The sequence below is a fragment of the Neofelis nebulosa genome, chromosome 13, assembly GCF_028018385.1.
Source record: "Neofelis nebulosa isolate mNeoNeb1 chromosome 13, mNeoNeb1.pri, whole genome shotgun sequence".
NCBI classification, from domain to species: domain Eukaryota; kingdom Metazoa; phylum Chordata; class Mammalia; order Carnivora; family Felidae; genus Neofelis; species Neofelis nebulosa.
The window spans coordinates 64,596,885-64,622,179 of record NC_080794.1 but is presented as its reverse complement, the minus strand read 5'-3'; the positions used below and the strand labels follow the sequence as shown (position 1 = coordinate 64,622,179).

The 25,295-nt window shown below is 36.6% G+C and overlaps 1 protein-coding gene across 7 annotated transcripts in view; it reads right to left on the bottom strand.

The window, feature by feature from the left end:
- The window catches only part of BTRC (beta-transducin repeat containing E3 ubiquitin protein ligase), a 183,782-nt gene that overhangs the window by 71,620 nt on the left and 86,867 nt on the right, over positions 1–25,295 (bottom strand). For 5 of the 7 annotated variants that reach the window (XM_058697540.1, XM_058697538.1, XM_058697537.1 and 2 more), the window contains one exon: positions 12,847–12,924. The exons of the other annotated variants lie outside the window; for them this stretch is intronic. In XM_058697540.1, the coding sequence (XP_058553523.1) occupies positions 12,847–12,924 (78 nt within the window). The remainder of the gene's footprint in view (positions 1–12,846; positions 12,925–25,295) is intronic. 7 annotated transcript variants of the gene reach the window in all.

Sequence of the window (25,295 nt, the reverse complement as noted above, 5' to 3'; positions counted from 1 at the left end):
TATTTTGAGAGAGAGAGAGAGAGCACGAACATGTGCACACAAGAGAGAGGAGAGAGATGAATCCCACTAACAGTGCAGAGCCTGACATGGGGCTCAAACCCACAAACTGCGAGCTCGTGATCTGAGCAGAGAAGTCAAGAGTCGGACGCTTAACTGACTGAACCACCCAGATGCCCCTTTTTAAATTTTATAAAATGTTTATTTATTTTGAGAGAGAGCATGTGCACAGCAGAGGAGAGGCAGAGAAAAAAGGGAGAGAGAGAATCCCAAGCTGACAGCATGGAGTCTGATGGGGGCTTGATCTCACAAACTGTGAAATCATGATCTGAGCTGAAATCAAGAGTTGGATGCTTAACCAAATGACCCACCCAGGCGCCCCTGATGGTGATTTTTCCCCTGAGCGTGATTTTCCCTCTTTCCTTCCACATTTATTAAATGGAATGTTTTCTGTGAGGAAGAGCCATGATTTCTCCTATTTATTTATGTCAGCAATGGATGCATAGATATTTTAAGTTATTCATTTTTGGTCAATTCTTTGGAAAGGTGTAGGTAAAAAAAATCTAAGAAAACGGAGAAAAAGTATTATAAAATTGGTTTTCCATTTACACAAGTTAAACTTTAAAAATTTATCCACTGAACTATTTTACTCTTATATTATTTAAGTTGAAATTATTTCAAAACATATTTCAAAGGAATAAACTGGATCATTTGTAAGCAGGTATTGGTACGTGAATCTTCTGGGCTCAGGATTCAGTACTTCTTTTGCAGCTACTAATACCGCAAACATTATGCAGGTACAGACAACACAAAAGTCTTTAAATAAAACTTCCTATATTTTTAAAAGACACTTATGAAGTAACTAGTATATACTGAATAACATAAAAACTGTAAGCCACAGAGCTCAAGTTCCAAAAATGGTAGAGATATTTATATGGGATTAACCCTCATAAGGCAACAATTATAAACCATGGCGGGGGGGGGGGATATTTTAAAATTACTACTTAAAAGCACCAGAGATTGACTTAGTCAGGAACCAGGGGAGGGGGAGGGTAGGTGAAGAAGAGGGGGAGGAAGGGTGTGGACTGACCTTGAAAGAGGAGAATCACACTGGGTAACATCCTTGTTTATGTGCTTTTTCCCTAAGGGTACTCACCAATCTACTTGGTACAGGGTGACTAAAATTCAATTAGAAAGCCATTCTATTGGCTTGATATGTCAAAGGATGGAGTTCTGGACTGCCACAGTGGCTGGAGACTGAGAAGAGAAATCATAGAAAATAGACAGACCCACAGGGGAGGCACAATTCCCCTCAAATCCATGGCTAATCTCCAAACTACATACATGAATGGGACACTCTAAGGATTCCAGTGGAAAATGACAGAAGACTGAAAGATCCAAGCAGAGATTCTAGCTGCTGCCCATGAGGGGAGACATAGTTTAGAATATGATTCCTACTAAGTTAGAGGAATTTGATGGGCATCTCAAACTTTCCACTGAAAAGTTGGAAAACCCTACACTGAGAATAAATAGTAAGTCTAAGGAGTAAGGGATCTACCTTAAGACCAAGGGCAAAATGAAAACATACTTGCCCTAACAAACATGGAACCAAGACTCTATGAAGTCATGTGATCAGTCAGTAAGTTAATCGGTGTTAGATAAAAGAATCCAGGGTCATCGCAATTAGTCATTTATAATTCTACAATATAATAAAAAAACTGCTAGACATGAGAAAAAGCAGATAAATGGAACCCATAGTCAAGAGAAAAAAGGATAAAAAATGACCCTGAGATGATCTTGTATGGGAATCAGCATATAAAAGCTTTACAGAAGCTATAATGAATGTTCAACATCTTAAATGAAAGACAGTCATAATGAATAAACAGAAATTTTCACCAGAAAAAAATGAAAATCCAAAATGAACCGGACAGAAACTACAATTGAAAAGTGTATTATCTGAAATTTAAAATTTACTATATGGGCTTAAAAGCAGATTGGAGATAGCAGGGAAAAAAAAGTCAATGAACTAAAAAGACAGATCAACTGAAATTATCCAAACTGGAGAATAGAGACAGTGAAAGAAAAAGAAACGAATAGAGTCTCAGTTATCTGTGGAATAAGTGTCAATAATCTAACATATGTGTAATTGGAAACCCAGAAGAGAAGTGAGAATGGGGCACAAAAGTTATAAAAATAGTGATCAAATATTTCTCAAATTTGGTGAAAACCACTGGCTTACTGATCGAAGATCAGCAAACTCTAGGGAGATTAAATACAAAGATAACAAGAACTACACACAGTCAAAATTGCTGAAAACCAATAAAGACAAAACTTTGAAAGCAGCCAAAGAAAAAAGATGGATGCTTCATACATGGGAGCCAACAATATAAATAAAGGCAGACTCTCCACCATAAACAACAAAGGCTAGAAGACAAGAAATAACATTTTCAAATTGCTGAAAGGAAAAAAAAATTTCTCAAACCAGGTTTCTTACAATTAGAAAAGAGAATTATAAATATGAAAAGGAAGAGCTCTAGAACAAACTCTGTGGTGCTGAATTGGAATTGAAGGTACCAATATGAATTCATGGTTTTCAAATATATAAACCCAGATGAAAAATCTTGGCTTCTAGATACCATTTTACACTAAAAGGAACCATAGCTCTCTGGAGAAATGGCTGGTTACAGGACTGGACGGTGAAAATACAAGATGATCCTGGAGATCTGCAGGGAATGATGGCGATGTGTCAGAGGGGAATGATGCCAGCTTAAAGGGGCTTTTAGTAACCCAATATGGGATAATCTCAGTATTAAAATAAAAAAATACAGCCTGCAATCTGTTGAATAAAGTACATTTCTTGAAAAACATAAATTACCAAAACTGACACAATAAGAAATAGAAAATCTGAATAGCTCTGCATCTATTAAAGAAATTAAAATTGTAATAAAAAATTATTCCACATAAATTTTAAAAAATCCTCCCATAAAGAAAACTTCTACCCAGATGGTTTCACTGGTGAATTCTATTAAATAATATGAAAGAAATAATACAAGAACTATACACAAACACTTTTAGAAAACAGAGGAGGAGGAGAAGACTTCTCATCTCATTTTATCAGGGCATCATAATCCTAACACCAAAAACTGACACAGACATTAGAAAGAAAACTACAGGCCAATACCCCCCATGAACACAGACACAAAAAGTCTTAATAAATTCAATTAATGTAATTCACCATATTAACAGAATAAGTGTGGATGGGAGCATTTGACAAAATTAAACACCCATTCATGATGACAATAACAACAACAAAAACAAACCAAAATCTCAGCAAACTAGAAATAAAAGAGAACATTCTTAATCCCACAAAGAGTGGCTAAAAAAATGTTAACTAACATCATACTTAGTAGTGAAAGACCAAATACAGTCCCTCTGAGATTGGGGACAAGGAAGGCAAAGATGTTCTCTTACCACATCTATTCAACATTATATTGGAGGCCACTGCCATTCAAATAAAGCAAAAAAGGGAAACAAATGGCAAATATGTTGGAAAAAGAAGAAATAAAACTGTCTTTAGTAACAAATGATAGGAAATAAGGTCAAGAGTCAAAAATCAATTTATATTTTCTAGCAACAAACAATTAGAGAATGAAAAAAATTTACAATAGCACTGAAAAAAGATTAAAGAGTTAGAACTGAGTAAGAAATATACATTGAAAACTAAGAAACATTGCTCAGAAAAATTTAGAAAGACAATTAAATGCAGATATATACCATGTTTACAGACTGGAAAACCCAATATTACAGCAAGGTTAATTCTACTCAAATGGATACATGGTTTCAATAAAATCCAAATCAAAACCCAGACTTCTTAAAAGAAACTAAGTTGATTCTAAAATCTATATAGAAATGCAAAGTATCTATGATAGCCAAAATAATATTAAAATTAAGAATATGGAAGACTTGGGGCACCTGGGTGGCTCAGTTAGTTGAGCATCCAACTTCGGCTCAGGTCATGATCTCACGGTTCAGGGGTTCGAGCCCCCCATTGCGCTCTGTGCTGACAGCTTACTCAGAGCCTGGAGCCTGCTTCGGATTCTGTGTCTCCCTCTCTCTGCCTCCCCACCCCACCCCCCACCCCCCGCCTTGTGTTCTGTTTCTCTCTCTCAACAATAAATTTAAAAAAAAATTTTTTTTATTAAAAAAAAAGGACATGGAAGACTCACACACACTACCTGATTTCAAGACTTACTAAAGCTACAATGATGAAGACAGTGTAGTATTTGGTGCAAGGATAGACACTTCTAAAAAGAAAAGGTACTTTGAGCTCGTCCTCTGTGTGGATTTGAAGTAGGGGTTGGTCAGTGCCTCAGCTGCTATTACCCTTTGCTCTGCATCCCAGCAGCACCCTGTTTTCCAGGAGGTGCAGAAATAGACTACACTGGGGGCACCTGGGTGGCTCGGTCGGTTAAGTGTCAGACTCTTGATTTTGGCTCAGGTCATGATCTCAGGGTTCATGAGATGGAGCGCCGCATCAGGCTCTCCGCTGACAATGCAGAGCATGCTTGGGATTCTGTCTCCTGCACCCCCCTTCCCCTCCCCACTCTCTCTCTCTCAAAATAAATAAATATAAAAAGAGAGAGAGAGAGAGAGAGAGAGAGAGAGAGAGAAATAGAATACACTTGTACAACCAACTGATTTTTGGCAACAACGCTTCTGGAATTCATTGGGGGAAAGAAAAGACTTTTCAACAATGGTGTCAAAACAACTGAATAAAAAAGTGTAGGTAAAATAATGAACAGCACTCATAAGAATTAATTTGAGATGGACTAAAGGGTAAAAGCTAAAACTTAACAAACCTTCTGGAAGAAAACCTAGAATATGTACAAATCATGGGGTAATGATTGACAGACTGGGTTTCATTCAAAAATTAGAAACTTTTCATCAAAACACACCATGAATAAGCAAGCCATATATTATGAGAAAACACAGAACACATATCTCACAGAGCCAGCAGCTAGAACTCAACAGAACTCAATAAGACAATGCAATTTTTTTAAATGGCAAAAAACTTAAAACAGATACTTCACAAAATATCTGAATAGCTAATAAGCACATCAAAAAGTATTCAACATATGCTCACTAAAAAAGCTTTATATAAGAACATCCATAGCAACTTCACTTACAAAAATGCAAGCAGCTTAGGTGTCCATCAAAAGAATGGAAAACAAACTATAATGTACTTATTCAACAGATATATCATAAAAAAGAATAAACTACTGAATCAGTGGTATAAAATGGATGTCATAAAATTACACTGAGTGAAAGTCAGACTCCAAAAATCTATGATTCCATTACACGAAATTCTAGAAAAGGTGAAACTAACCTATGAGAGTAAGCTGACCAGTTTTTGATTCACTGGCGATGGGAAAACTGATTGGGAAGGAGACCAAGGAAACTTTCTTGGGTAATGAAAATGTTCTATAGCTTGATGAGGGTGGTGGTTACACAGGTAGATAGACTCATCATTAACTCACTGACTTATACAATATCTATGCAGTTCACTGTATGAAAATTTTACTTCAGTGAAAATGTAAAAGTATGCAGTTAATATTTTAGAGGAAAAAGGACTAAACGTTTGCATAATTAATAAAAATACGCTATTTTCTAGGAAAAAATAGTTATGGTAGGTTAGACAATTCCTTTTCCCCTCAGAAATGGATAGAAGACACTCAGAGGAACATTAGACAGATTCAAGAAACCAGTTCTAGTCCTGCAGGAGTTTCTAGAGTAAGGCTATGCATAAGCTTTTATTTTCTAGACATCCCATCTGTAAAATGGGCATATGATCTTGTTTACCTCCCAAGAAAGTCACATAGATTAGTAAACTAAAACTTGTCACAGTCTTAAGATCACCCTGGAATAAAAAGGCCAAAAAATTCAGTATTTTACATTCAATATTTTACTAAGACTTCTTCCAGGCTAGAATTAAACTAGTGAGTATAATTGCCACTGGCAAGATACGCTCTGTCCCCATGCAACATTCGGAAAGGTAGCCTCACTGCTGAACCAGAGGCAGAGAATTTTGCGTTGGAGTACTTTAATACGTTTTTATATTGCATATAAAGCCCATAAGCATAAACCAGTAAGATGCCTTGCTGAAAACTACCTTCTTTGTGAAAGCAGGCTGTAATTCTGAACAAGTTTTCAATTTTCACAGTGCTGCTAGGGTAAAACATTTTAAAGAGTTTAATTTTTTACAATGGATTCAATGACATAGGATTATCTAACAAAGTAATGGCTAATCAATAGAAGGTTTAGTTGTCAGGTGAAACATATAACACACTAAAAGGGATTGATTGCCAGACTTCTCCTTATTTACTAGAAGGTATATATTTAAAATGACACAAACTTGTTACCAGGCTGCATTCTTTTAACCTTGCAAAAAGCTGCTTAAGAAATCTGTTCAGCAGCCCTATAGCAAAACAAGATACGGTATAATGAAAATGGGCAGCGATTGGGGGGCAGTACAGGGGGGTACAGGGAGGGGGGAGACGGGGACCTTCAGATATATGGTAACATCAAATCAAGTTCCCAGCAAGAATATGGGATAGAGAAAGCAAACTACAAGGCGACATCTAGGGAAGCTGGGACTGGGCTTTAAAAATGCCACGCTGATGCTACCCAATCTCATTCAATGGATGCAATGCTCTATCTGATCTCCTCCCAAAGTACTCTTAGGGCAGATTTTTAAAAGACTCATACAAAAGGGCACAATAGGCTCCCTTCACCATTTTTTTTTTTTTTAATGGTACATCCACATTAAGCACTGAACACAAAATGAATTGGTCCATATGGGCTTCGACCAGCATATAAGCTGTTTCCTTTATAATTTATTCACAACATCTCAAGTCTCTATATGAAAATACACTTTTTATGGTCATTGCAACCCAGGAGTTCAATAATACTTTTTCTACTAAGTCAGTGATTACACAATTTATCAAAGAATGATTACCCTGAAATAAACATAAAACAAAACACCAACCCCCTATACAGTCTTCCTTCCTCAAAGTAATTTTAAGAAAGCCAGTTATTAAATTGCTTCTTTTGGAAGAAGGGTTTTTGTAGCTAGACACAAATTGCCAAACCATGTTTTTAAAAAAAGTTATTAGACTCTGAAGAATTCAGCCGAAGTGGGAAGTTAAATAAACAAATCACTTCATCAGACTTGGAAAGATCACTTTTGTCTTACTTAAGAGACCTACATTAATTACCTTTAAGATCTTTTACATGGACTATTTAAAATAAGTACAATTTATTTATTTATTTCAAATGAGGTGCTTCTTCCAAAGTATTAAATAATGTCTACAAATGCAAAAGCATTTTTATAAATAGGTAATTAAAACAGATGACTAAAATTAAGTCAAGCTGCAAAACATTACCCAGGATGCACTGTGATTTTTTTTTTTTTTTTTTTTTTTTTTTTTTAATAAACATCTCACGCAATATTTTTCCATCCAAAGCCCAAAGCACTTCAGGGGGTAAAAAAGAGGTAGGAAGTTTCATAGGGAAAAAAAAAAAGCACACATATATAATGAAATAACGCCAAACTCCAAACTAAAGTATTTACAAGATAGTCCCTTAAGCATAGTTTGTCATATTGCAATTACACCTTGCCTACTGCCAAGTCAAAGTGCTTACTATTGCCACTAGAGGGAGAAGTGTCTTAACACAAAGCAACAGCAGATAGGGAATGGGTTTTCTTGAGCAATTATCAGAACAAAGCTCCCCTGGCTGTGTGTACCTTCTAATTACTCAATACAATTAAAATGACTAACCTAAAACAAATAGAAAAAAAACTTGCCTGGCTAATATCTGGGACTTCATTAAACCTTCTCTCCTCATCAATCAAATCAGAAAGAAGGGAATGCCATCATATACAAACATTATAGAGCTATTAAAGGAAGTAAATTCAGTGAGGTTTTTTTTTTTTAAGGAAGAAAAGAAGTGGCTCTCTTGAAAAAAAGAAATGTCGTGGTATTTACCCATCTGGATGCTGCTTGAAAACAAATTGTCCTCCAAAGAGCAGAAATACAGTATGTTTTCTCTCAGTTCACTGGCTTATGAATGACTTTTTGTTATTGTTGTTGTTTTGTTAATACACAATATAATGTCATTTTCTGTGTCAGTGACGTGCTTTTTTCCTCCTACTCATCCAACTGTATAAAGGAGCTGTGCCAGTTAGACCCCCATGCTTATACGGGGCTGTTTAAGATCTTTACTGCTGTGTTTTATGGATCTACTCCAAGGTACTGTTCAGAACAACATAGGAATTTGGGGGCACAGGGATAGGAAAGGAAAACAGCTACTTATTCCTTCCAAAAGGCTTATGAGTTCCCTTTATAAGGCCCAGTCATTAACAGAAGATGACAACACAGTCATTTTTCTTTCAGCTGACAATTGTGACATTTTTCCAGCAGCGTGCAAGGTGTTGAAAACCTGGCAGCTGTTACCTCCTGGGATGAAGATACTTTTTTATCCTCCCTTGACAGTTTAACTCAGTGGGTCAGCACCTTTAAAAGACTGCAAAGTATCCTTGAAGAGGATGGAAGCTTGAATTACTGCTCCCTCCCTAATCAATGTAAACCCTCACTGCAGGTGAAGTCTCCATCTATAGAGGTGCATGGGGGAGGAAAATGTAATGCCCTGAGCCAGATGGTTTTTATCTTGTTTTTAAAGAATAAAGGAACAAGCTAACAAGGGAGACAGCTACTTTGTTAGCTTCTTGGCCTCTCTCATGGCTTTGCATCCCCAGGGTTCCAGCTACACAAGAGAAAGAATACAGAAAAACGTAAACACTTAAAGAAATATAACTAGAGGGCTGGCATCATGCTGCTTTCAAAGAGTTGAGAGAGTTCTACTCAATGCTTTATTTATCACTGCCCACGTTCTCAGGATGGTAAGTGGACACATACACAAAGGGAATGGGGGATGGGGGAAGGATTAGACAGAGGTCACAATTTACTCAATTACATAGAAAGGCAGGGCTGACAGATCCTATTAGCACCAATGTGAAGCAAAGGAGTTGCATGTTGTGAGGCTACATTTTCAAAAAGTAATGAGTACTTTCATGTATCCTCCCAGGCCTTTGCCCTTGTTTGCAGATATGAATAAAAGCTATGAAAACAGTTGCTATGGTTTCTTTGACTTCACATTTTAGAAATAAAAGTAGAAAGAAAATTGTAGCCACTTTGTACATTCTTTAAATAAAAGTTCACACTTCACTTAATGTGGATAGAAGAGATTATTCTGAAATTTAGAAAATTAAAAGAATACATTACCTTTCTTTCCCCACCAACTTTCCTGCCTTCTGATATGGAATGGAAAAGCAGGTATACAAAATGGCTTAGTGACACAGGGACTAGTGTCTCCTGACTTTCTCCCTCAGTATTTTCTTTTTCTACTAATGTCTTTGTTAGGTTTTGGAATTACGGTAATGGTGGCCTCAGAATACAAGTCCGGAAGTGTTCCTGCCTTCTCTATTTTCTCTAGTTTCTGAGCACAGGAGTGGGTTATTTATTCTGCAATATTTCATAGAATTCACCAGTGAAACCATATGGGGGCCTTTTGATAATCTGATTTCTTTAATAGACATCAGGCTATTCAAATTTGGTTTCACCTTGCATTGGTTTCTGTAAGTTTTATTTTTCAAGGAATTAGTCCATTTCATCTAAGTTGCCAAAGCTGTGGTTTAAAGTTGTTTATAATGTTCCCTCATTATCCTTTAAATGTCTGTAAGAATTGTAGTGATAACCTTTCTTTTAGCTCCTCCAGTGATTAAGTAACTCAAAGTTACCACACAGTAGTCACAGTCTATCAACACCTGTGAAACTGTACTTTAGAACAATATATGTAAACTATAAAATCAGTTTAAAACACTACTATGTAACCAAGCATTTAAAAATAAAAAGTGAAAGAGTTCCTGAAATCCCATTAGAAATATCTGTAAAAGAATCTCAAGGGATTGGCCTAGATGATGCAAATCCTACCTACATCAACACTAGGGAAAAGGCAGCTTTGACATCTTTTTATCTATATAGCTTGACTAAAGTGGGGAGGGGGAGCAAATGGCACTTCATTATTGTCATGCAACAGAGAAAAGGGGGAGTTTAAACAGCTTATATATTATGTCTTACATTAAAAAAATCAGCAGTGGGGTAATCAAGTTCAGGGCAGTCCCGGACAGCTGCCCTGTGACCCGCTTCTATTGACCCCTGCTATTCATCACTCTTCCCTAAGATTGAGAGGGCAAGCTCCTAGGGAGTGACCACCACAATAGACAGACACAAGCCAACAGTAATCTGGTTCGAGCAAAAAACCAGATGGCACTGCAATAAATTTACAAATCTGCATTCATGGGGCTGTTAAAACACCCAGAAGCTAAAAGATTCAGAGGGCCCCAAGAGGATCTCCTACTTCCCAGTTTCTAAAGGCCATTTCTCTTTCCAAGAACACTGAGTTCATGCTCTTCATAAAGAGAATAGAGAAAAAACCCTTTACAAAGAGAGGAAGGGGAAAAAAACCTCATGACCTAATTAATCTCCAGAGCTTGGATCTCAACACTGAATGGCAGATATTAGAAAAACCATTGTGGAGCAATAGGAGGAAAAACAAAAACAAAAACAAGACAGTTGTTATATTAGAGTGGAGAGGGTGAAGCAAACCTGCTAAAAAGCAATGAAAAAGCCACATCAAATCTCTTTCAAATACTGCACACGACAGATCTTGCAAGTAGAAAATGATTCAATAATGTATGCATTTATTTTTAAAATGAATCAGATTAGTCCCATGTGTGACCTGCTGGTCCATCTGTATGTGCTGGACTTAATAGGCACGATTCTCTCTCTTGCTTCAGTTTGAAGTATGAGAGAGATAAATTTAGTTTAATTTTCAACAGATCAGCCTATCCATTTTCCAAATGGACCATCTGGATCAGCCTATTAAAATTAATTTATAACTTTGCAGAGTGAAAATTCGTTTGTTAGCTTAAATAAAGTTGCCAAAACTTTTTGTCGTGTCATTGTTTTCTGACAGTTGTTTCTGTATAGTGGGCAGACCGCTTCCACCTCTAAATTTATCTTACTCAATACTGTTCTATTTATTTAGATTTATAGATCAGGTGTTTGTCTCCAAATAGTTAAAGTTGTAACTGCACAATACCAATCACTGATCATTTGGGTTTTTTACAAAGCTTCCTGAATGGATTCAATTCTACTTACTAGACAATAATTTTTACAAAAAACGAAAGTGCCCATCCCCAAATTTTTAACAGAAAGTAAATAAAAAATGGACATATCACAGTTTCAAGGACTTTCTCCCTAAATTAACACTGTATACAGGGGCACCTGCGTGGCTCAGTTGGCTAAGCGTCTGACTTCGGCTCAGGTCACGATCTCAGAGTTTGTGGTCTTGAGCCCCGTGTCGGGCTCCGTGCTGACAGTTCAGAGTCTGGAGCCTGCTTCAGATTCTGTGTCTCCCTTTCTCTCTGCCCCTCCCCTGCTCATGCTCGCTCGTGTTCTCTCACTCTCAAACCTAAAATAAACATTAACAAAACCCAAACGCTACACAAACCGGAATAAGAAGGCAGAAGTAGAAACACTTGGGCAACATTGAGATCTCGCTTTTAACTCACTGACTGGCTAATAAGCAAGTCCTCTAGTCTCTCTAAGCCTCCATTTTCTTCATCTATAAATCAGAGACCCTATCTAGAAACTTTGCAGGGGGATTGTGAGGATGGAATGAAACAAGTAGCAGGGTTATCGTGGGCACTCAACAAATATTAGACCTCTTCTCCTTTTTCCTAGAATAATGCATAATGCAAGTAAATTAAAATTATTTTTACTACTGCTCGTTCTCATCTTACCCAACTATATATTAAAAGTTAATAGGTGGTATGCCTATTCTCTGGCAACACTGTAAGAACTTGTTTTTGTTGCTAGTGGGAGACAGAAGATGTTAGAGGTTGTTGCTACAGGCAGTGAGAAGAAGAAATTTTTTGGTGAAATGTTTTTGGACATTTTAATCCAAAAGAAAGTTTTTTTTTTTTAACGTTTATTTACTTTTGAGAGACAGAGACTGACAGAGTGCAAGCAGGGGAGGGGCAGAGAGAGAGAGAGGGAGACACAGAATCTGACGCAGACTCCAGGCTCTGAGGTGTCAGCACAGAGCCTGATGAGGGGCTCAAACTCACAAACTGTGAGATCGTGACCTGAGCTGAAGTTGGTCACCCAAGTGGCCCAGGACATTTTAATTTTAAAAAAGAGAGCACCAAGGAATTAACTTTCAAAGTAAAATGTGTTACCTTTGGGGATTGGGAACACAGTAAGCAGTAAGTTTTTTTAGGTTATCAATAACAGTCTTTACTTTTAGAAAAGGCAAATATCGCTCAGACTAAAAGGAGCTAACTTCTCTAGAGGCAGATCCCTTTTGATTGTTAATTTTTTCTAATGTATTAAGAATCTCAGTAGGAAAGTAAGATTTAAAGCCAACTATTCTACTATCTGCACTTAAGAAGCAATTCAAGTTATTTTTCCTGAATAAGAAAACTTTTATTTGATGTTGTTTTCACTACACGTAAGCAATTGATCTGTCCTGTACTTGTACACCTAAGATATTTTTAAATGATTGGGAAAACAATGTTACCTGATTGAAATTGATGGCTATAGCCAGACCAACTTCAAAGTACTCTTAATTTAAGCTCTAATGCTTAATGAATGGCAAATTGAGGGTTTCCTGTCTTTTGTTTTGTTGTTGATAGCTTTTTACTTTAAGACAGACTGAATTTCATACCTGTCTAAGTGAATTCTTCTCTGGTATTATCTTCCTAGGGGGTTCGCCATTATTACAGTCTTCTCTCTCTGAGGAATTCTGTGAAAGAAAGTAAGCTTTAATTCAGTTCTCATTATCTTCAATCTTATTCTGTGGGGGTAACTGAATTACATTTCTAATTCTGTAAGCTAGAATACCATGTATATTTATGCATTTATTCATTTGAAGATTTATATACATATAGACATACACTTATGTAAAGGAAAACATATGCCCATGTATATAAATAAATGCAAGTAGGGACGTAGGTGGAAAGTATTTCATTTATATTTAAGCACTGCCCAGCAGATCACATTCATCAGATATCTAGTTTATTGCTCTTTGAAAAATGCAGGTGGGCACTGGACATGAGAAAGTTCCAGTTTATGCTTAGCTGATAACAACTTAAAGCATGATTATTACCTTCTCTTTAAATAATTAGTTTTGAACTATAGTAAATGTTTGGTCACTACAAATTCTCAAAGTATGGATCCTAGAAAAAGAGTTCTTTCTCTTCTTCTTCTTCTCAGATTTGATTTTCTTTTATTAAAAATAACATAGTACTTAGCTCAAAACAACATCATTTCATCAACGCTTTAGGATTAGAGTCCATTCTTGCCACTATCATCTCAAATAGCAGCTAGGAGGCCATAAATGTCAATGGGATTTTTAAATACTTAAGAAGAGGAGGAAAAACAACAATCCAATTGAAAGCAAGTTCAGAATTCTAAATATCAACAGAATTATAAAGCAGCAACACACCGAATGGGAGAAAATATTTGCAAATCATGTATCTGATAAAGGATGAATATCTAGAATATGTAAAGAAGTGGTAAACTAACCAAACAAAAAACCCCAAACAACCCAACTCAAAAATGCACAAAGGACTTGGATAGACATTTCTCTAAAGAAGGTACAAACGGCCAATCAGCACATAAAAAGATGACCAACATCACTAATCATATTTCAGAATGTAAATCAAAAAGTGTAAGTAGATACCACATCACATTCATCAAGAGGGCGACTATAAAAAACAGACAAAAACCAAAATATATATTGGCAAGGTTGCTGAGAAATTGGAACTCTTATGCACTGTTAGTATGAATGTAGAAACAGCTGCTGTGGAAAACAGTATGGTGGTTCCTCAAAAATTAAAAATAGAATTATCATATGATCCAACAATTCCACTTCTGGTATATACTCAAAAGAGTAGAAAGCAGAGTCTCAAGGAGGTATGTGCACGTTCATGTTCATAGCAGCATCACCCACAATAGCTAAAAGGTGGAAGCAATCCAAGTGTCCACTGACTGATGGAAGGGACAAATAAAATGTGGTGTATACATCAAAGGAACAGGGTTCAGCCTCAAAAAGGAAGGAAAATGATACAGGCTACCACATGGACAAACCTTGAGAACATTATGCTAAGTGACAGAAGTCAGTCACAAAAAGATAAACCCTGTATGATTCCACATATATGAGATACTCAGAGTAGTCAAAATCATACAGAAAGCGGACGGTGATTGCCAGGGACTGGGAGAAGGGGGGAATGGGGAATTATTGTTTAATGGGTATAGAATTTCAGTTTTACAAGATGGAGAATTATGGAGACAGATGGGGGTGATGGTTGCAAAACATTATGAATGTATTTAACACCACTAAAAAATGGTTAAGATGATTAATTTTGTTATATATTTTTACCACAATACAAAATAATAGAAAAAAAAATCTGGTAATCAACACATGTAAGTCACTATCTGCAAGGCAAAATACAGAAACTCCGAATACATATTTTTGGGTACTATTTTCCACAACTACATTTATAGTGTTAATATTTTAATATTTGCAAGTTTAAAATACTCATTACATATATCCAACACAGTCTAACTGGGGAGCTACTTTATTTTTAGATCCAGGAATTGTTTCCAAACATGAGTTGATCTGAAAATTTTCATACAAGTATGAAGTTATTAGTAGAGTATAGGATCATAACTGTACTTTAAACTTAGGTGTACCTTTTTTGGTTTGTATCAAATATCGTATTTTAAAATATATTAAAGGACAAGCAGCATATATAGAGTGTCATTTTAGGGCCTTTGCACCTCTGTGGCTACAATCTGTGGGCCCTGTGCATTACCTGTAGTTGGGTGACAGACTACTACTGTAAGGTGTTCCTTTTGGGCAGAAATCTCTTATGAGATTTAACTTGATATTTTATATTTGGATGACCACTTGAAGGTAATGGTCCCTAAAATTAAGACAAAAAAGTAAAAAATATGCTTTGCTATAAGCAAGGGACAGAGAGACTCAATAACTTCAGAATTCTGTCTTTTCTCCGCATTTTGAAAAAAAAGTAATTTAGTCTACCTACAAAACGGAGAGATAAAGCTGAATTAATGACTATAAAGCATTCCAAACAAGGAAACTAGCAATATATGCCACTGTAAGATAAGCAAAGGAGGGGAAAGGCCAACATTAAACCCATAAGATCAACTTGAGTATTGAACTTTTTTTAAAAAAAAGAAAGTATAGGGGCGCCTAGGTGGCTTAGTCAGTTAAGTGTCTGACTCTTGGTTTTGGCTCAGGTCATGATTCATGGTTTGTGTGGTTGAGCCCTGTGTCGGGCTCTGTGCTGACAGTGCAGAGCCTGCTTGGGATATTCTCTCATCCTCTCTGCCCCTCCCCAGCTCTTGTTCTCTCTCTCTCTTTCACAAAGTAAATAAATAAATGTTAAACAAAATAAAAAATAAAGTGTAGATCAAAGTTTTAAATGCTAAAATTAAAAAATTAAATGTTTTACAGAATACAAACTTAAGGCAGTATTCAATTATAAACTTACAATTTGCAAGTAACTATTCCCCAGACCATGAAGTTCCACCCTCCCTTAAATGAAGTACCATTTATAATCAAAACTGGTTTGATTCAATGTAAATTCCCATATTTGAACGTTAATTATGTTTTGTAAAAATGTCATCATAATAAACTGGAAGCCTAGTTATGTTTTGGTCAAAGTTTATTATAGTAAAGTCACCCTAAAGCACATTTTTACTGTACAGGAAGTGAAACAAAATTGATGGTAAACTCTCTATATACTAAATTACATTGTGAAAACAGTAACGTGAACCTAATGAGCGGCAACTATCTAGTCCATATCCACAATTTTCTTCCTCCTGACTCTCTTAATCTGATTTATTTATCTCTACCTCACAGTAGAGAGATCTGATAGACACTACCTTAACATTATGTGCCTCTTGATATGATGTACTGAGAAGAACACATTATTACTTCTGAGGTAACCTTGCCAAAAATATCTAAGCTCAATCTGATCACAGAAAATATCAGACTAACCCAAATTGAGGGATTGAGTAATTTTTAAAAATTACTAGTATTGTACTAACAAACAATGTCACAGTCATGAAATACAAAGAAAGACTAAGGATCTGTTTCAGGTGAAAGGAAACTAAAGAGACATGACAACTGAATGCAACTTGTGCTCTGAGATCACTGGGGTGGGGGTGGGGGAGTTAAAGCAAAATTGATGGTAAACTCCTCTGTACAGAATTATATAGTGACAACAGTGATCTGCATCTAAGAGAATGAGTAGTGCCTATCTAGACCACACCCACAATTTTCTTCCTCCTGACCCCTCTACTGCATTTGATTTTGATGGTTAAGTACTGAGTGAGTATTGTGACATAATGGTATAAAGAACATTATTGGAACAATTAGAAAAATTTGAATAAGGTCTACAGATGAGCTAATAACATTGTATTGGTGTTAATTTCCTGATTGTTTCCTCACTTTTAAAATTTACATACAGAAAAATTCACTTGTTTTGGTGTTTAGTTATACGAGTTTGACAAAAAACATACCGTTATGTAACTACCACTGCACTCAAGATGTATTATTTCCCAAATTCTCTTGCACTGCCCTTATCCAGTGAGCCCCTTTCTCTAGTAATCACAGATTTTTTTTGTCTCAATAATTTTATCTTTTCCAAATATCACAAAATGGAATCACATGCTATGTAATTTTTTGAGCCTTTTCCCACTTGGCTTAATACATCCGAGATTCACTCTTGTTGAATAGACCAGTAGTCCTTTCCTTTTTACTGTCAAGTAGTATCACTGTATGGATGCTCCACAGTTTCTTTATACATTGTTTCCTGATTTTGATAATTTGTACTGTGATTATTTGAAAGAATATCCTTGTTTTTTGGAACATACAATGAAACACTTATGTTGGAAAAAGGACACTATATCTGTAACTAACTTTCAAAAGGTTCAGAAAAAATAATAAGTAAATGAATGTGAGCACATGTTTCCATATAAACAGAGATAAAGCAAACGTGGCAACATGTTAATATGTGGAGAATATGTGTGAGGAGTATAAGGGGATTCTTTTCACTATTCTTTCAACTGTTCTGGAATTCTGAAATCATATGAAAATAAAAAATAACAAGTAAAACTGATGAAACCTAGAGGAAAATATGTTTAAAAATGGAAAGATGGGGCTCAGCTGGTTAAGCGTCTGACTCTTGATTTCGGCTCAGGTCACGATCTCATGGTTCGTGAGTCTGAGCCCCACACTGGGCTCTGTGCTGACAGCATGGCGCCTGCTTGGGATTCTCTCTCTCTCTCTCTCTCTCTCTCTCTCTCTCTCTCTCTGCCCCTCCCAACTTGCTCTCTCTCTCTCTCTCTCTCAAAATAAATGAACTTAAAAAAAATGGAAAGGTAGAAGTCAGATAAGTGAAAAATAAATTTTGGGGGAAAAATTCCCTCAAATATAAATAAAAGTTACATTCTACCACTTAACCCTGAGCCAACTAGAAGAACTTGACTGCCTATTACGGCTCATTCACAATACTCAGATTAAACATTTCATTATAGTAAACACATTTGCAGAATGTATTTGTAGTCCTGGAGCAATAATATGGTATAAATAGTAGCAGTATATTAAAATATTTCTAAAATATTTCATTACTTTTCATAAATTTATTACCTTTAATTCAAATATTTCTCACTTAAGCCCAGGAGCCCCTGGGTGGCTCAGTAGGTTAAGCATCTGACTCTTGATTTCGGCTCAGGTCATGATCTCACGATTCCTGAGCTCAAGCCAAGCATCAGGCTCTGTGCTGACAGCATAGAGCCTGCTTTGGATTCTCTTTCTCCCGCTCTCTCTGCCCACCCCACCCTCATGCCTGCACCGCCTCTCTTAGTCCAGCACTTAATAGTTTAGAATTGTAACTTCAAACTGGAAGCATTTGGGTTGTAACACCTATATACATATTCACAGATGTTTGGGTAGGAAAAAGTCAATAAAGTGAAATAATGCTAAAGCTTGTGCATTAGATCTCAGGGATGTATTCTGGATAAAATGTTTCCAGGAGTAACCTCAAGGTGAATAAAAAAGAAAAACCATCTCAAAGAAAGTATTCAGGTGATAAATTTAAATAACCTGTCTCAAAATCAACATATCCAAATTTAAAGCACTCTTTTACCATTCTCACCCATCTTAGGCCACCTCTTTCTCTCCCAACTTTTCTTCCCACCTCAAACTTAAATCCTCAGTCAATTTTTACTCATCCCTCCCCCCAACTTTTTTTTTCTTTGAATGTATCTAACCAATTTCAGGTCTTCAATTTTTCCTTTGAATCATCTCTTTTAATAGATCTAACCCTTGGTTTGTATTTCCAGTCTCTACTCTAGGCCACCACCAATGCTATTACTATTGAGACAGCCTTCCGACACACTTACCGAAACCCTTGTCTAAACCATTCTACGCACTACTGTCAAAACCATCGTTCTAAAAAGACTTACCTCCTCTCACCCCACACCTTGCTCAAACACCTTTTATAGCTCTCTGTCACCTTCAGGATTAAGTCCAAACCTCTTAGTATAGCATCCACAATCTGGACAATTTACCTTTCCATCAGTCTCTGGAACCATTTACATGACATTATTTACCGTTCTCCAAAGTATGAAAAGCACTCTCTCATCCCTGTGCTTTTGCTAATTCTATTCCCTCAGTGTGTAATAGACTCCTTTCCTGATCTCTCCATCATCAAAATCCTGATTCAAGAATCAACTAAAACGATACTTTGTCGGGGAAGCCTACGCTTATGCCCTCCTCCGCCTACACCACACTTACCCCAGATGGAACTGATTACTCTGAATTAGCACTTTATTTCTATTTTGGCACTTATACTTTATATCTCTCTATATTATATCTCTCTGTGAACAAGCTTCCCACCCCTACTCCCCACTGTAAGATTCCTTCTGAGCAGGGGCAGTTTCTTTTTCATCTGCATTTTCCAGTGGCTCAGCACAAAGTTTGAGAACATAATATGAGCTTTTAAGCATTTGCTGGATTGAATGCTATTGCCAGATTAATCTTTCTTAAACACCACTAATTTCATGGTGGTCTTTTTTCCTTAAAAACGTTCAGTAGCCAGCCCTTTGTATCTATGGAATCAAATATTAAGTTCTAGGCCTGATTTTCAAGATCTTCCAGAATTTTCTGCCACATTACACCAAGTTATTTCCCTCAACATACATTTTCTGCCCTAGTCAAGCAAGTCTCTTCACAGTCTTTTTTTTTTTTTTTAATTTTTTTAATGTTTATTTATTTTTCAGACAGAGAGAGACACAGCATGAATGGGGGAGGGGCAGAGAGAGAGGGAAACACAGAATCTGAAGCAGGCTCCAGGCTCTGAGCCATCAGCCCAGAGCCCGACGCGGGGCTCGAACCCGCGGACCACGAGATCGTGACCTGAGCCGAAGTCGGACACTTAACCGACTGAGCCACCCAGGCGCCCCTCTTCACAGTCTTATAAACAAGTGATATGACCTCAACATTTTCAGGCTGGAAGGATCCTTAATTTTAATGTCATTCATTCAACAATCATAAACACAAGAAAATTATTTAATCTATTCAAGTCCTACCCATTCTTGAAATGAGTTTCAGCTGTCGAATTCTCTAAGAAACCATACAGCTATTCCATCTTTCCCTACTGGAAATTCCTTAACATTTCTATCTTGGTCCACACAGTTGAGCACTTAATTAGGTAAATGTTTGCATGTTACTCTCAGCTACCCAATAACATTGAAAGCTTACTGGGTAAAGTCTTTGTGGCTCCCTGTACTTCCCAACACATTACATAATATACAGATAAGTGTTTAATAAATAATCAAAGCCCTATACCCACATTGTCCAGCTAGCTTTAAAAAAGATTTTCAGGGGCGCCTAGGTGGCTCAGTCGGTTAAGTATCCAACTTCAGCTCTGGTCACGATCTCGCGGTTTGTGGGTTCGAGCCCTGAATCGGGCTCTGTGCTGACAGCTCGAAGCCTGGAGCCTGCTTTGGATTCTGTCTCCTTCTCTCTGCCCCTCCCCCACTTGTGCTCTGTCTCTGTCTTTCAAAAATAAAAAAATGTAAAAAAAATTTTTAGTAAAAAAAAAATTTTTTTTAAAAAGAAAAAAAAGATTTTCAAAGCAGAAAACCTTCAAAGTGATAGCCCAACTACAGTCCTACTAGCCCATCACTAAGGATGTCAGCATGACAATTTAAAGCAGGAGCTAGCAAGTTCCTGCTCTAAATAAAGTTTTTGCAAATAATGTTTTTCTGGAACTTAGCCAACTCCACTCATTCACCTTTTATCTATGGCAACTTGCATACATCAATGGCAAAGGTGAATAATCACAATAGAGATCCTATGGCCCAGAAAGCCTCAAATATTTATTGTCTGGTCCTTTGCAGTTAAAGTTTGCCAAGCCTTGATTAAGAAGGAAAAGTTCTTCTGTGGATAAGCAAAGCACTCCTGATTCTTCAGAACTGGATTTTATTTGTTTCTCCCGGTGTCCAAAACAAGTAGATGGATTTTGATGATAGCACAGAGCAGGTTTACGGCTAGGGCAATATTCTCCACGACCTAGTAAGTGGCTTATTTACTGTTTTCAGTTATCTATTCGAACACACAACTCCTGATGACATGGATAATCAAGAGTTGATTATATAATCAAATGAAAAACTAAACTAATTTACACAGTGATGAAAAGTCAAGCCACTTGTAATGACTTATCATAATCTTTGAATAAGCATCTTGCTCAAGGTTGGATGGTGCAACAGAGCCTGAGTCTGTCTAAATAGACATCTGTTATAAATAAACTAATCACTGCCAACACTAGAAGTAACATTCCCCACCTATGCCACATTTCTTATTGAGAAAATTCAAAGGATTCTGTAACCAGGAAAGTTGTATCATTTTAGCGAAATGGGTAAATTGTGGTGATTTTGACTCTGATTTTGAACACATTTAAAAAATGGAGTCATTTGAGCATCATCACATAGAATGACAACCACATGAAAGATGAAATCTTGAGACCAATTTCTAATAGCTAGTTGCAAACATCATACAGTGGGCTTGATTGGTAAACTAGTAATTGAATTAATATTTTTCCCATTAACTTAATATATCATTTGGAACTAAGAACAGCCTCCAAATATATATGATTTGCAATTCTCAAAAACAGAAACAATTCTACAAGGTTAAAGGTAATTTAACTACATGGATAAGAACCACTCAAACCCTTTAGTGAAAGGTGACAACTAAAATGTGTGTGTGTATCTAAACAAATTTTAATTAATCCTTCTAGGATACATTGGGGAAAACATAGGTCATTTAAGTTCAGAAGCTGACTGAAGAATTCTATTCAAGGACCAGTTCTAGGGAGGACCTGAAGTGTCCTCATAAGATAATATTCTCTGGCATGTTTTCATGCACACTGCTTCTCCAGCACGTTTATCATTTGACATACTCGATTAAACCACAACCACATCAAAGCCTCCCCATCCTGCTAAACTTCAACAAGATCTTCCAGTTAAAGCTTTCAAGAAGTGGTATTTTCTAGTAATATACCAATCCAAGCACAGTGCTAGGAACCAGATATAATGGAAAGCACTATCAGACAACCAGACACACAGGATTTCCATTAGTACTGTCTTACTTCCTATGAGAGAAGTAAAAAAAACTACCAACTAGGTTTTTTCCCCTGCGACACTGTCCGACACTAATTATAAAACACTACAGATGCAGCCTTTCTAAAAATGCAAAGGGATTGTGTATATTTGCAAAGAACAACTATTTTTTATGCTTCCAAATTCTTAATCCTGTTTGGAGCTGTCAGTGGGGGTTAATGGAAGCCTTGGATAGGAGAATTCCAATCTGGTTGGCAGATGGATAGGTTGGTTATAGCTGCATAACTATGTCTTGCCTGCAGGCACAATTCAGAACACTGTTAAAGCAATATAAAGTCTCTGTCAAGCTGAACCATTTGGATCAGTAGCAAGGAGAAATAATAATAAAAAAGAAGTTCATTTCTGGGCCTTGTGCATTTATGCTAGTATGCAGAAACTGATTAATTGTCATAGTGTGCTGGTCTTCTATACTTCAGATTTCTACTTCTGGAGTAGATTTTGCATGCTAATATAATCATTCTCCCTCTTGAGACATTAGCAAATAATCAAATGAAAAACAGGATCATAATTTACTGAGATTCGAGCAATTCTCTATGCAAATTTGACTTGTTATTGCTGCTGCCTCGTTAATCTGAATGCCTTTGACAAACTCCTTTGATTTATGAACTCGTGACAACTCCAATGTGTATATATTTTGCTAGATTGACATTATCATTAAGAGTGGGTGGACTGAGCTCACATGAATGGCTGATTTTATTCGCTGGTGTCTGCTGCTCAACAGCTGAGCATCTCCTCCTCACAAAGCCCCTGAGCGTCAGGCTCTTCCCATCTTCCCATCCATTCATCATCTCGATGTTAATTGGCCCAGGCTTTAAGCAAATTTTCAACACGATTTAAAGGCACGATGACACTGATTACTGACCCTCTGCCATACGGTGCCTATTGATTAACCTGACAGAGATGATGAGCTTGAGGGAAACTAGGTGTGTGGGGACCTCAGGGGGAAAAATATATTGTCTATGCAGGCAAACACTTGTCATTACCTCACAAGCTTGAATTTGCACTGCACACATTCTTAAAACACACTACTGCATTAACACCTACAGCTAACACAGAAAGTGCTTTCTGTATTCAGAGATATTACAGATATGTCCTGTCAAAGCACATGACACATTCAGTATTTAGAAGAACTCCCAGATAGATGGCTGCCTTTCAACCAATTATACTTGTGCTAGCTGATATATGTATTTTAGGTTAAGTTCAAAGAAAGTGTTGGGTGGCTTGGTAGTTCTGTAGGAGACCAGAAAATAATTAGAAGAGGAAAATGTGCTAGGTTTTTAATAAATACAGAAAGGAAGAAAAGGAGTAAGATTGCTATCATTCCACCAATACTATAATCTGCCGTTCTACCACTATTAAAATAAGAGGTACTCCAAAAAAGGAAGAAAACAACAAACTGAATTTATAAATTTGATTTTCTATTCTTTAAATACTGCTACTTTAATTCCAATTGTCAAGAGTATTCCTGGCACAGAAATTACCAATAACTGAATATTTTAAAACAAAGCTAAGCATATTTAAGCCTAACAAACATACCCCTTAAATTCTTGCTTACCCACTTTCAACTACTGCTATGCTTAGGGAAATTGTGCAGGATATTTGAAGTTAAGCTTCGTGAGAAAACTAAACGCTTCATTAATTCGAGGGAAAAAAGTTCCTCATTAATAGTTACTGATCAGGCTCACGCATTAGTAACAAACAAAAGTCTGCTTTACAATACTGCTAGATCTACAAATTTACAAAAGCATGCACACTATCAGGGATCAGACAAACACCATATTTAGATAGGGAAGATTCTTATTTAAAACAAAGCTAACAAAATATGCTCCTGGCCACACATATCACCTTGTTTACTTACGAGTCCTGGGGGGACAGCCAATATACAATTTTAAACACGGAGATTTTGGAGCAGCACTAACAGTTATTTCAAAGCTAAAATAATAGAAAACTGAGCAGCAGCCCAGCTGTAGTCTCTATTACAGTGACACGGGCTGTTAATGTAAGAGATCAAATGTTTTTCAAGTCAAACAGCATTGGTGCCTGTTATACTGGAACATGTAGCTTACTCCCTAAAAGCCTGCCTCCTGCTCTTTTCAGATAAACAAGCTCAACTAAACACTGAGATACTCCGATAAGAAGGATGGAAGCGAGGAGCTGCACCAGGGAGTGACAAGGCAAGGGCAGGAAGGAACAAGCATGCTTTTGTTAACTTTCAAGTTACAGAATACACTGTAATATGGCATTTTAATACTTCACCATTAAATGTACAGCTATAGGAAAAGGACGAATTTCTGCCAATACACATGGGAATTAAAAAAAAAAAAAAGCTGAAACAGTTACTTGTTTTACACATTTTGTGAATAGAAGAGCTACCACACAGCAGTCTCAACACAGTCAGCTGTGTGACTTAAAGGCTGAACCTCAACTTAAGAATGACTAGGAGTATATAAAAGAGTTTGTAATTATGTTAATATGCTCCACATCAGAAATAATAGTCTATTTAAACTCTAAAGGTTTTTGATTCTAAAGGCTTGATTTAACAACAAACCAAAAACTTCACACCCCGACCTTTCCAGCACATATTTTTTCATTTTATTCTGCTTAACATCCCAATTAGGTCACAAAACTGCATTTACTTGTAACAATGTGGCTTAATATTTTTAAAAATCCCAATAGGCTTACAAGGGGGCATTTATATACTACTGTAGATTGTTTTTCTTGACAGAACTGAGACAACTATCACTCTCATTCAGGAAAAAAAGGAGTTTCATGCATATGCTTTCACTGTTTGAAATACAATTGACAAAACACGAAGTAGCTAAACAAGCATGGTAAGGTGAACAAAAATTCACCAAAGATTTGGGGTAAAAAGACACATGTAATATAAAACCAAACTCACCTACCATGTGAAACAAAAGTGTTTCTAGCTTAATTTACCTCTTTTACCTTTAAATCTACATGGATCTTAAAGAATGGGTTTTTTGGGGTTTTTTTTCCTTTTCAAGATACTACCTTTTTGATTATGTGTTTAGGGCAGAGCCTTTCATGCCACAATTTTCTTTTCTGCCATATTTACACAATATTTCATCCAGAGATCCTCTGCATATAGTTTTAGGTGAATCTTTAAGAGGCAAACATTTGCTTCTACTAATAAGCACATCTGGTTATTTTTGTAACTCAAAGACATCTGCATTCTGTAGATCTTTTTGATTTCTCAAAATGGGGTTGAGAACTATAGAACCCTTAGGATGTATGCCAAAATCCTTTCTGTCTGCAGATTAGTTATTTCTCTCATCCCTATTCCTGATTTTTTTCTGCTAAATGATTTTCGTCACCTTGGATGTCTTCCCTGTTTTGGTGTTCCCATTTGATTACAATTCAACAATATCATGAAAAAAA